This window comes from Osmerus mordax, chromosome 20 (assembly GCF_038355195.1).
Source record: "Osmerus mordax isolate fOsmMor3 chromosome 20, fOsmMor3.pri, whole genome shotgun sequence".
Taxonomy (NCBI): domain Eukaryota; kingdom Metazoa; phylum Chordata; class Actinopteri; order Osmeriformes; family Osmeridae; genus Osmerus; species Osmerus mordax.
Window position 1 is genome coordinate 1,420,316 of NC_090069.1, and position 12,396 is coordinate 1,432,711.

The 12,396-nt window shown below is 45.2% G+C and overlaps 1 protein-coding gene across 1 annotated transcript; it reads left to right on the top strand.

Moving 5' to 3' along the window:
- The first annotated feature begins 9,067 nt into the window (after positions 1 to 9,067).
- ppp1r3c2a (protein phosphatase 1 regulatory subunit 3C2, duplicate a) lies at positions 9,068 to 10,980 on the top strand. Its single transcript, XM_067258445.1, has 3 exons — positions 9,068 to 9,214; positions 9,342 to 9,432; positions 9,575 to 10,980. The coding sequence occupies exons 2-3, from the start codon at positions 9,419 to 9,421 to the stop codon at positions 10,605 to 10,607; spliced, it is 1,047 nt and encodes a 348-aa protein (XP_067114546.1). The 5' UTR covers positions 9,068 to 9,214; positions 9,342 to 9,418; the 3' UTR covers positions 10,608 to 10,980.
- Positions 10,981 to 12,396: the final 1,416 nt, after the last annotated feature.

The window sequence follows — 12,396 nt, forward strand, 5'->3', positions numbered from 1 at the left end:
AACTCTATAGTTAAAGTACAGAAGAACCATTTTAGATCGGGGTTAGGCTGGAGGAGTAATTTATGTCTTCTTAGATACAGTAATTATGCTCCTTTGGCTGATATACATAGCAGCACTCAGGAAAACCAGTTCTTGGCTGACTGTCATTGCTCATCAAAGAAATAACCTGTTTGTCTGAAAAGAACAGTAAGTGTTTCGTATGGAGGAGAAAAGCTTTTTTAGAAGTTTCCTTGTACTAAAAAATGCATGAACATAAAGAATGCGTTTGAAAGTACAAACGTTTTACCTGTCATACGCACATATCAGATGTGTTGCATCTGATGTAGAACCCAGTGTCTCTTGCAGTCTCCTGCACCAAACCGGCTCAAACCTGATCTTCCCACAGGTCTTCTGTTCGGGTGTCAACCATTTCCCAGCCTGCCTGTTGCAAATTCACACCCAGCCCAGTGCAGAGAGAGTTGAGATTTGATTAATGAATGCTGGCAATTGTATTACTTTGAAATGAGTCATTCCCTTCCCATGTATGAGAAGAAAGCACTTTGAAGTTTTTTTGCAGGCTACAATAAATGGGACTTATTGAAGTAAATGTCGTACAAGGCTTTCAAAGCACAGCCTGGGCTACCTGTCAAACTAATGAATGCAGCCTTTTTTCATTTTCCTTCTTCCAGCTATGCTCCTCTTTCCTCAGAGCAACCACTCTCCATGTTTGCCTGAGCCTGTCAGAGAAACCTGCCCAGGCCTGGCCTCTGCAACACAAAGGCCAGTCACCCTCCACTGCCAAAGCAACAAAAGAAATGTAAAATACAAAAAACAGGAGACAGCGGAAAGCGTCATGGGGTATTGTTGCTGTCCGTGCCAGAGCCTCCCTGCTGGTAGCCGTCGTAAACAGAGGTGAGAGAGGTGCTTCAGTAGCTCCTAGCTGATGTGATCTCAGAAAGAAATGGACACTGGCAGGGAACCCATCTCAGTCTCATCTCCGGGTCCATGAATTGATGATGACTAGCACACAAGCAGCAATAATAGGCCTCCTCACCAAATTAGACGTTCTTTCCGTCACCAAATGAAAGGCTGGAGCCTCTGGCAGATGTGGCGGGGGTGGCTGGCGCCCAACCCTCCTCCTCTCCTCCCGGCCCCCCCTTAAACGCCTTCTCCAGGGGGTCCTTAATGGAACAACAGCTGTGCTGGAGCTATTTCTCATTTAGCTCACTTAGAGTCTGCTTCTTATCTGCAGCTTCCAACAAAAACACCAGGATGCCCTTCCCGTGCTCCTCGCTTCTCTCTTCAAGGCTCCCTAACGCAATTGTAAACTTTTGAAATTAAATTGTGATTCTGGGCAGTTGCGACGTGACTCGCGAATGTGATTGAATCCTTTGTAAAGTACAGCGGTTTCCCCTGGGCTAACCTCTAAACGAGCATCTCCATCCTTCTCCCACACAGAACCTCATTACACCACTCTGCATCCCCGCCTCTCCGCCACCCTCAACACACACACACACACACACACACACAATGTAGCATAATCATATACACACCCACAAAGGACATGTAATAAAACTGCGCAAAGCAATTATTCAAACAACAGACCGGAGTGACGGCAAAACTTGTCCGTTTGTTTTCCAGAACCATTTCTTGAGTGGCAGCTGTAATTCTGTATTCGTACCCGCTTGTCTTTGACAACCCATCCGACTCCTGTCCCGACGCCGAGGACAGAAGCGCCGAAGGTGGGCGGGAGGTCGGCAGTTGACAGGTTTAGAAAGATGATGACACGGCTGCAGTGTCTTCTGCACTGACTTTGTGACGAACTCAAGGTCGACGAGAAGGTGTGCACAGTCCCGACACTGACAAAGATGTCTCGTGTCACATTTGGGAAATAAAAACCGCAGCACAGAGAAGGGGGAGGTTGGAGATGAGATATGAAAAGAGATACAGAGACAGACGTAGACAGGGGAAAACAGGGTGGTTTGAAGTGTAACCTCGGAAAGCGCGTGGATGCCGAGTCAGTACATGTCATTTGTATTTTTTACGAATTTTGAGAGCTGTAACATAGCGCAGCCTCTCACCTTGCAGGAATTAGGTGCTCCCTCGGCCACTTGCCCTCCACCAGGTCTTTATTATGGCAGAGAGAGCTGATATTGGAAAGTCAATGCCGTGATTTCATCCATTGCCCCTAGAGTGGAGCCCTCTGTGACCGTTCGATAGCCAGTTACCCAGGAGACATGCAGGAGGGCTGCTATTGAAAATAACTTTCTCTTTCCCAACTGCCATACCAGTGAGTCATGGATCCTTAAATACTGATGTAGAATTTAGATACTTCACCTAAACCTTTCAATCCTTTCTTCCTTCTTTATTTCTTTCTTTCTCTTTCTTTGCACCTTGTCTCATTATTAGGTCCCCGTGTTAATTCTTCCCTCTGAACATTTTGCATTAGCGCCCCGTCATGAAACATGAGGTGCACGTCAACATTTCCACTCAATAATGGGTTTGAAAGTTCTGAAAGAGGTAAGCGGTGTGTGGAACATGAAAGCAATCCGTGGAACAATTACTGTGGAAATTAAACCTGGGGAGTTGTCTCAATGTGTTCTCCGGGGTTTAATAATGTCCCACAAGAGAGGACAACCTACTCACCGAGACAAACTGCTTTTCTGCATGATTCAGTCAAGGTTTCCTGATTTTCGTGATTTCAAGTCAAGACAGACTTGTAAAACGGACAGCTAGTCACATAGAATAGCCACCACAAACTCAGTACATTTACATTTAGCAGACGCTCTTATCCAGAGGGACTTACAGTAAGTACAGGGACATTCCCCCGAGGCAAGTTGGGTGAAGTGCCTTGCCCAAACGTCCTTTGGCACGGCCGGGAATCGAACTGGCAACCTTCAGATTACTAGCCCGATTCCCTAACCGCTCAGCCATCTGACCCCACCTGACCTGCGGTGTAGGATAGGATGGTGACAACAAACTCTTTATATAATTCTATATGTACACATTTACATATCAGTAGCAGCATAGTGTTGCACACTAAAATGGGCTGAGTTGTTCAGCACTGAGAGGCTATTGGTTGCTATGTTTTGATTGACAGGTGTGTGGACAAATGTCCCCCAACCTCCCCCTTGCCTCACAACAGCTCTCAACAATTTTCATCCCATTAAACCTTGAATTATTCAAGAAAAATAAATTGATTTCTTGATAGTTAGATCTCAAATCAAAAGAAAATCTCACGCACTGTCCATTGCTTTGGGGCGATTTTTGACAATGAAATATTCATGGAGAACTAAAAGGCTCTGATATCATTCTGCCTCAGGCAGAATGGGTTGAAACAATGACAACTAAATAGCGAGAATAAAAGACTCAAATGAACAGAGACTGAAATAAGGTGATAATGCGTATATATATTTCTCAGAATCCAATATTTCTAGGTCTTTCTCTTCATGGTCTTTTAAGTCCCACCCCCAGAAAACAATTGGCTTATGGTGATATTTCCTTAAACCACATAAATAATACAGTAGCTATCATTTTGCGCGATTTATTTACGGTACAGTACTGGATGGTTGCGGCCTATCCGACACATCACAGTCGTTTCCTATCAACCGGTCAGACGTTTTCTTGTGAGTGGGTGGTCCTCTGGCTTGCTCATGCAGCACAGCCATACCTGCAGGTGGCTGTGTAATCAAACATCATGCCACCTTATAATATATTACAAGCACAGGCCTTCTTCCAGCACAGCATAGAGTGTTGGGACTTGTCCAGACAAACTGAAAAAATGAGGGCGAGCCAACCATGTGGTAAAAGACATGTCTTACAATTCCCAGAGCTGCTGACCATGTGGTCATAGTTTGACCCGTGTCCTCCACAGAGGAGAACGTGGGTGGATGAGACTCACAAAGTAGTCCAAGCATGAAAACAGTTTTACGAGACTGAACATTTTCTGAACATATGTCAGCTTGGTCGTTAGACATCCTTTCAAACTACCAGTAATTTGATGTTTATGCGATTGAAGCAGTGTTGTATAACCAGAGCAGCATCAACCGAACCAAAACCTATCAATCCTCTGATTGATTTTACACACATTCTAAGCAGTTTATATCACACTAATGTACCTCTTTCACCGCCATTGAGAAGACAACAGGAGTTCCTTAATGCACATTTACACCCCTGCGTGGAAACCAACTCATTTCTCGGCTCCGTACTTTAATTCCACTGGAAGTCAAAAATAGTCTGTTGAAGTGAAAACGAGTAAGGCTTGGTTTTAAGGAAGAAGATGAGATCAAACGGCAGTTTCTTCACAGGGAATGAAGGAGTGAGGATGGCTCAGGAGTCTGAGGTGCAGATTTCCCAGAGTGCACTTCTAATGTATTAATGAACTCTCCCTGCTTTCCGTGAGGGGGCAGCTTAGGGCAGGCTTTGTGTCCTACTGGGTCGTCTCCAGTTGATTCACGCAGGACACAAAAGAGGAGGTTAGGAAAGATACATCCCAGTCATTCATGCTGATAAATCCACTCAGCCAAACCCTCAGAGGGATTGTGCATTTTGATTGAATCTGAGTTTATTTCTTGCACTCACCATGGCCAAGAGCTTGCCTTTGGGGAGAACGGCCGTCGTGTTCTCTTGCTGGGATGAGTTTGAGTTTAATTAAGTCTTCCCTCGACAGAAGGCGTTTAATGAAAAAGAAAAGCAACGTTCTCCAGCTTCCCAACAACACGGCATTCTCCCAGGTACGAGGCTAAACGTGGACACAGCCATTGGGTCATGAACGGCTTTGGAGAAACTAGGTTATTCCATGTGCTGTTCTGTCTCAAGGGTCAATACAACATGCAATATGGGCCATGCTAAGTGATAGCACTGGGATTCTTCTATGTTCATTAACCACTTGCAATCTTTTAGACAGTAGCTCCCTAGGGAGGAGGTAACAAAGTGTATATTTACATTAAAGTAGGTATGTACTTCCTGTTGTGGTAATGGAGCGGGAAAGAGGCTCGTGTGCAGCTGGGCACAGCTATGTTTCATGCGATAGTTTTGTGCTGATGTTTACATTTACATTTAGTCATTTAGCAGACGCTCTTATCCAGAGCGACTTACAGTAAGTACAGGGACATTCCCCCCGAGGCAAGTAGGGTGAAGCGCCTTGCCCGAGGACACAACGTCATTTGGCACGGCTGGGGAACTGGCAACCTTCATATTACTAGCCCGCTTCCCTCACCGCTCAGCCACCTGACTCCGTTAGATCCAGGGTGGATCTGGATCTAACGGAGTCAGGTTTTAAGGAACACTGGAGGTCTGGAATACTGGAGCCCTGGAATACTGGAGCCCTGGAATACTGGAGCCCTGGTACACTGGAGCCCAGGAATACTGGAACACTTGAGAATACCTGATAATACCTGAGAATACTACTGCAGTACTACTGTGGATGCCATTCATAGACAAATATCGGTGCTGACAACAGACCAGACAGAGTAATGACAAATATAACATTTCTCCTTTATGCACCTGTTCAGGATGTAAATATTAGTGTGTTTGTGTATGTGTGTGGGTGTGTGTTTGTGTGTGTGGCACTTCTCTACTGTATATTCTGGGCAACAGCTATTTTACGGTTCAGTGCATGGCTTTGTAAACCTTTGGCGAAGTACAAAGGTGACAGTGGGTTTGTGGAAAGTAAGAGCTTCTTTCTGTCTGCCAGATTGCAGGCGCATGATACACACATGGACCTTGCTCCAACAGGTTAAGTTTTCCCCTTTGGAGGGCTATCATTTCTGGTTTTTACCAGTGTGTTTTCCATGTGAGCTGGATGAGACATGTGAACTGCAGAGAGGACTTGCATCGCTGGTGCCCTACTGCCATCAAGTGGAAGTACGTGAAAATGCATACGAGTAAAAAGTGTTGTTCTTGTAGACGAAGAATTTCCCACCAGCTTGTCTCCCTCCTTGACCCGAGTCAGCCAGCCACGTGAAAACACACACACACACACACACACACACTAAGGTACACACATACCCACTAACACACGTACATTCTTGCTTTGTCGAAAGAGTTAATTGGGTATAGACTTTTTAGAAATCAATGTTTTTTTGCGTGGAAAACCTCCTTGTAATCCATCGCCAGTTTCGGTGAATCGACAGAGATTACTTGACTAAATGTGGACTATTGATCTGTCTCAACAGATACATTCTGCTACTGGAACATTCTCAGGGCTGATGTCACTTTAAATGGACCCAAGCCTTGCTGTGGTTCCTGTATTGATCTCTGACTTGGCTGGAACTTGCACAAATATTAACATTGCTGTCAAGCTGTTACAAATTAAGAAGGTCATGTTACTAACACAAACACTTACACTTACCCACACATATGTGTATATCCCAAAGCAAACCATTTTACAGAAAACAATACAGCACCAGTTCTATTGAAATGATCTGTAGGATGTCATTCACAAGCCACATCTCCAGTAAATCCCTCTTGCCCAGCAGATGGCAGTCTTCAAACATCCATAATGAGGAGCACAACCAGCTGGCACGCTGCCACTACTGTTTCCTGTTCCCAAAACATGACATTTCCATGGTCGCAGTGTTCCAGGGCTCCAGTATTCCAGTGTTCCAGTATTCCAGGGCTCCAGTGTTCCAGGGCTCCAGTATTCCAGGGCTCCAGTGTTCCAGGGCTCAAGTGTTCCAGTGTTCCAGTATTCCAGGGCTCCAGTATTCCAGGGCTCCAGTGTTCCAAGGCTCCAGTGTTCCAGGGCTCCAGTGCCCCAGTGTTCCAGTATTCCAGAGTTCTGTGAAGAAAACAGCCAAGTTTAGAAACACTGATTGTAAACCCAAGTAATAGAAGACCAAAGTCACAGTCTTGTGCATATCTGTATGACCTATAAATTCTTGTTGTTTGCTAAGATTCCTCTTAGAGCAAGGTGTTTTCAAGGAACCAATTATAGGATGATTGACAAGGTTATGGTAACAAGTGCAAAACAGGATACAATATTCAGCTGTTATGGAACAAGTTTTTAACATTGCCAGAAGCAGATACATGATGGGTTAATGAGATCTAAGCTGTCAGAAGATCATTCTCAATAAAGTTGGTTTAATCATCATAATGGAAGCAAATCAGTGACATAATGTTTTTAAAAGGCATTGAATACTTAATATTGAGATAAGAATTTTACTGGTCGAAATTACAAATATATCCGAACCGTGAATTTTTGGATCAGAACTTTTTTGTTTTGTTATATTTTGTTAAAGAGGTGAATTCAAAACTAACTAATTCGGTGGTTTTTACATTTCAATATTAAGTATTCAATGCGTTTTCAAATTCAAAACATTATGTTACTGATTTGCTTCCATCTTCCTTTGGTAATAATTCTAAACTCACACTGTCACATAAATCCACAGCCTTTCTTTCCTACGTTGTAAAGGACGTTGTGAAAGTCTTCAACAGCAGGTACTCCGGCTGGCCAACACACTCATGACCTCTTGACCTCTGACCTGGGGCTGTCAGATATTTACACTATCTTAATCCACAGTAAATACTTCTCATCAGGATGGAACAAAGTCACAGCTGGAGTTAGATGAAAAGGAGTAGTCATGTTCGAAATGTAGGGTTTCTTACTGTAATGCAGCATGTAACAACATGCCCACCACCTCATTGACACACACACACTCGCACACACACACACTCGCACACACACACACTCACACACACATATCAGAACAATGCTCAATTCTGCAACACAGATCAATTGTAATCTAATGCCGCTTCCCTGAACTGTTTCACGTTGTGTCAGGCCTTGAACGAAAAACAACAACGCTTTCTCAGAATTTTGCCAAGTGCTTCTCCGAGCCGTCAATCAGGAGAGGATTGACGACACTAAAACAGACAGATAGACAGACTCAGACAGACTTACACACTGATTACCTGACCGTTCTTACTCACCTGATTAACACCTGTTTATGATGTTACTCTTACATTACTTGTAGTCTGGTGGTTCAGTTTGCCTGTTCTGTTGTAATGACTAAGATTTAGCATTATCTGGGTTGAGGGGAGTTGAAGCTGTTGAATGCCAGATGAGTGGCTATGCAATCTGTTATTTGTAAAAGGGTTTACTCATGCCATGGTGAGTCATGTGCACCGACGACCGGAGCATGCCTCCCCGACTTGGTCATTTGGGTATTTGTATTGCCGTATCCCTGACTCGACCTTGGATTGATGATGAAAATAACCATTGCCTTTGTTATTTATTGCCTTGTATTTAGTTATCTATTATCTATTAGTTAAACATAGGACATATGGAAAAAGCAATTCTCATTACTTGAAATAGGGTAAAATTAATATTGGAAAATGAAGTGTCCGCCGTTATGAATGGACCCTGATGCATTATCGTGTGCTCGGTGCGTCTATGTTTAGCTGCATATCTGAAGTTCAGCTGTGATATGACGACTCTTATGACTCAAGGTTACAAGTTTACCGATGGGAGAGCTGGCACGCATGTGTACGTGTAATAATAACATCTGGTTAAATGCTGTACACTATGTTTAACCACGTGTTAATTTTAACTTAATCACACTTATGCGTGCTAATTGTCAGTATTGATATCAATCTGAACATTTTGGTATAGCTTTATAAACATAAACAAACAGCGAAACGGAACCCAATGTTCTACGTTGTTGAAAACAACAAGTTTTATGACAATGTAACCTTGGGACTGATATTAATACCGCTTTAATTGGGCCAATTAGTAAATAAATCGTATGACATGAATAACTGGTTATCCTCGTGGATTAACGCTGTAGGTGTCTGTTTACTTAACCATATAGTTTACAGTTTCATAAATTAACAATTAATCTAACAAACTCCACTACGCAGTTATCTTTTAATGTGTTCTCAAATCTAGGCTAAAGACCCAGACGATGCCTCGGTGAGTGTTGAATGTTGTCATTTCTCGCCGAGAAACATTTTCATTGGGTGAAGTCTCGTCTCCGCTCGGTGTTGTGACTCATCGGGGGTGCGGTCTCATTCCAAACATACTCGTCTCGACTGAGTGAAGAGTATAGATGAGTGTCTGGGTGTGGAGTTCAGTATCTCACGGAGAGCGACTAGTGAAAGACGCTGCTGTTATTCATGGTCTTTTAATCCTTTAACTTGTACGAGGTAGTAGTTCTGCAGTATTGTACTTTTCTTTTCTTAAATAAGATGTCGTTGATTGATTTACCGAACGAATTGAATTGACAGCAATCCTGTAAGTAGAATTACCAACGCCTGCAAACTTCTATATTCAATCTAGATACTATCTTTCTGATTGTTTTGTTCAAATTATTCATTTTCCTGGTAAATTGCTGACAAACTTTTATTTTTATCTTTCCTAGGTTTAAGTGGACATTTGTAACAGTGTATCTGCTTTTGCAAACGCTCAGGATTTCAAGCCTACTCAAACAGCCTGGAAATGAACTGCACAAAGTAAGTATTCAGCAACAAAAGAACGACACTCCCAAAACCACCCAGGGAGTGTGTTAACTTGACAGTTTTTTCTTCTAATCCGGTCTCCTCAGCCATGCTAATCCCCCTCATTCTCTCTCTCTCTCTCTCTTCCTCTCTTCAGAGTTCTCCCTGCATTTGTAGGGCATCCCATGATGTCCCAGTCGTCTGTGACGCCGGTGGACATGGCCATGAGGCTGTCACTGTGCCAGAGTCAACCTTTCTGCCACCTCATGGGGGTCACCACCCTGAAGTCCCTGTATCCTCACAGCCAGCCCAGAGACTTGGCCCAGGCCCACCGGCCCAGCTTCCGCCTGACCCCGCGCTCCTCGTCTTCATCCTCCTCCTCCTCCTCCCTCGAGCGCACAACCACCAAGAGCTGCATGCGCAGGGAGGACGGGACCCCGAAGAAGAGGCGCGTGGTCTTCGCCGACGCTCTGGGACTTTCTCTGACGATGGTGCGTCTGTTCATCCAAGAACCCACCTCCCCCTCCGTGTCCCCCTGCGGCTCCCCCTCAGTCTCCCCGGCCGCAGAGCCCCTCTCCGGGCTGCTGGTCCGGACGCCTCCAGGCCCGCGCCACAGGCTGCGGCTGGCCTTCCCTCAGCCCAACCAGGACTTCAAGGCCTTCCACAGCCGCCTGCAGGAGACGGGGGTGCAGCTGGAGAGCTGCAGCGTGTTTGAGACGTCTCTCAGCGGCACCGTGCGCGTCTGCAACGCCGGCTTCGACAAGACGGCCCACGTGCGGGTGACCTTCGACTCCTGGAGGAGCTACAAGGAGGTGCCCTGCTCCTCCTCCGTGCAGCGCTCCGCCGGCCTGGACGCCGACCTGTTTGTCTTCAGCGTGGCCGTGCCCCAGAACCTGGACCCCAAAGAGCGCGTGGAGTTCTGTGTGTGCTGTCGAGCCGGTGGTGGATCGACGCCTCTCTGGGATGACAACAGGGGGCAGAACTACCGAGTGATCGTGGAGCCTGAGGGCTCAGGGAACAATCAAGCCTTTTGTTCTCTGTCTCGGCCCCCCAGCCGCACGTTGAAGCGGCCCACCTTGTGGTCCAGGATGGGAACCCTCGGCCCAAAGAACTCTGCAAACCCCAGCCTCTACGCCTCAGATGGGTTCAGCCACCAGAACTGGAGAACTGAGAGAACTTCTCAGATCTAGAGCTGTTTATGACTCTTTTGTTGACCTTGAGGGGGAAATAATATAGTGTTGTTGCTGATTGCTTCGATTGTATTGGGTTTTAGAACTTTCCGATGCTCATTTGTGCCTTTTAGTCAAATGTGAATTGCTTTTGCACTTCTTATTTATTTAGCGTGTACACTGCCTAATGACATGAAGCTCAGGGAATGGAAGCGTTTTTTGTTGTGAAATGTTTATCACTGATTGTGCACATGTGACCTTCTCTCACAAAGCTGATACATAACGACTGTACTGTTACATAACGACTGTACTGAAAACACCACAGGCATCGTAGACTGAAGGCTGACAAATATATTTGTGCCAATACTTTTTGATTAAACATTTTTAAAGAAACTCAAGTCATTTTTGTAGTGATTTCTTGCATTTTTCTATTCATGATCGATTAACAGAAAGAGAGAGTTACTCTCATATGAATAGGTGTTCTCTTGTTTCTCTGGTCGGCAGGAGAGATGTCCAAAATAATCTTTCACAAGATGTTTATGGCCCAGTTTCCCAGACATGGACTAAAGCCAGGTCCTAGACTAAAAACCTTTTCCATGCAGATCTTTGTTGAAATGTTCTCTTACATTAGGACTACGTTTAATCCATGACTGGGAAACTGGGCCTTTATGTTCAACTGATTGATTATTAAAGTTTGATGAACAGAGTATTTAAGCACAGGGTGAACACATTTTGAAAGCTACTTGTCAGAAGTTCTATTGCCTGTTTTCCAAAGGGCTGTCCTATTTCCCTTGAATGTCGACAGACTTCAGCGTGCCTTTGTCTCCTTGCATCAGACATTCCAGCCCAAGTTTGCAGAGGACATTTCTAGGAAAATGAAAACACTCTCCTCTGCCCTTCTGAGAACATCCTCCACCTGCCAAGACACACCCCTTACATACGTGACCTTTCTGCTCCAGTACACTTATCCTTCAACATCTCCCATGTTCTCTTGCCAATGCTGTTACACCTCAGGCCACAGGAGTGTCAGTGTCAGTGTCAGTATGTTATGGCTGTGAGCAGGGAACAAGTGGTTGGTAACCATGGCAGCGTTTGGGCCTGTGTTTACATGCCGAGGCGGAGTCCCGGTGTCAAGTACAGATGGGCTGGAGGGAGAAAGTGTTGTGCTGCATTTCTCTTGTTCTCTCTGTTCATGACTCACTGCTCGCATGTCCTTTGCGCTGTCCTGTGTCCCAGTATGCCGGCTTTTGTGGCTATCTGTCCCGGCCAGACCTGGGAAGCCAGCCTGAAACTACTACGCTTAAGTTTGTGTCTTTTTTGCTCTCACTCTTGTGAGGTTGTTCTGAAAGCATGAGCCGTCCAGACCCACTCCCCACACACAACATTCCTCTTTCATTTTTCAACTGGGGTGAATGAGAGGAACCTTTTTGTTTTCCTTAAAGATAAAGAACTTCTCACGCCGTGAGAATGTGCAGTGATTCACTGGCCCCGTCTGTAAACTTGATCAGAGAAGTTTTTCCTGCTTCTCTCTCGCCTCCCTATGATACGGATACACCGCTGTGCCTGATGGTTGCCATGCGTGATTAGCATATCAGTAACCCAGAATGACCGCAGGGATTCTAAAAGCACACGAGAGAGACTGCAGTTCAACTCTGCGAGGCCTTCCAATCCCACCGTGCATTGCGTTTCCACAAGCACTTACAACTCCGAGACCGGAGACCCTTCCACACAAAGCTCGCAGCACAACAAGTGTATCCGGACCGATGCGGTATTATTCCGGTTTTCAGCCGGAGAGCCATTCGAATCCCAT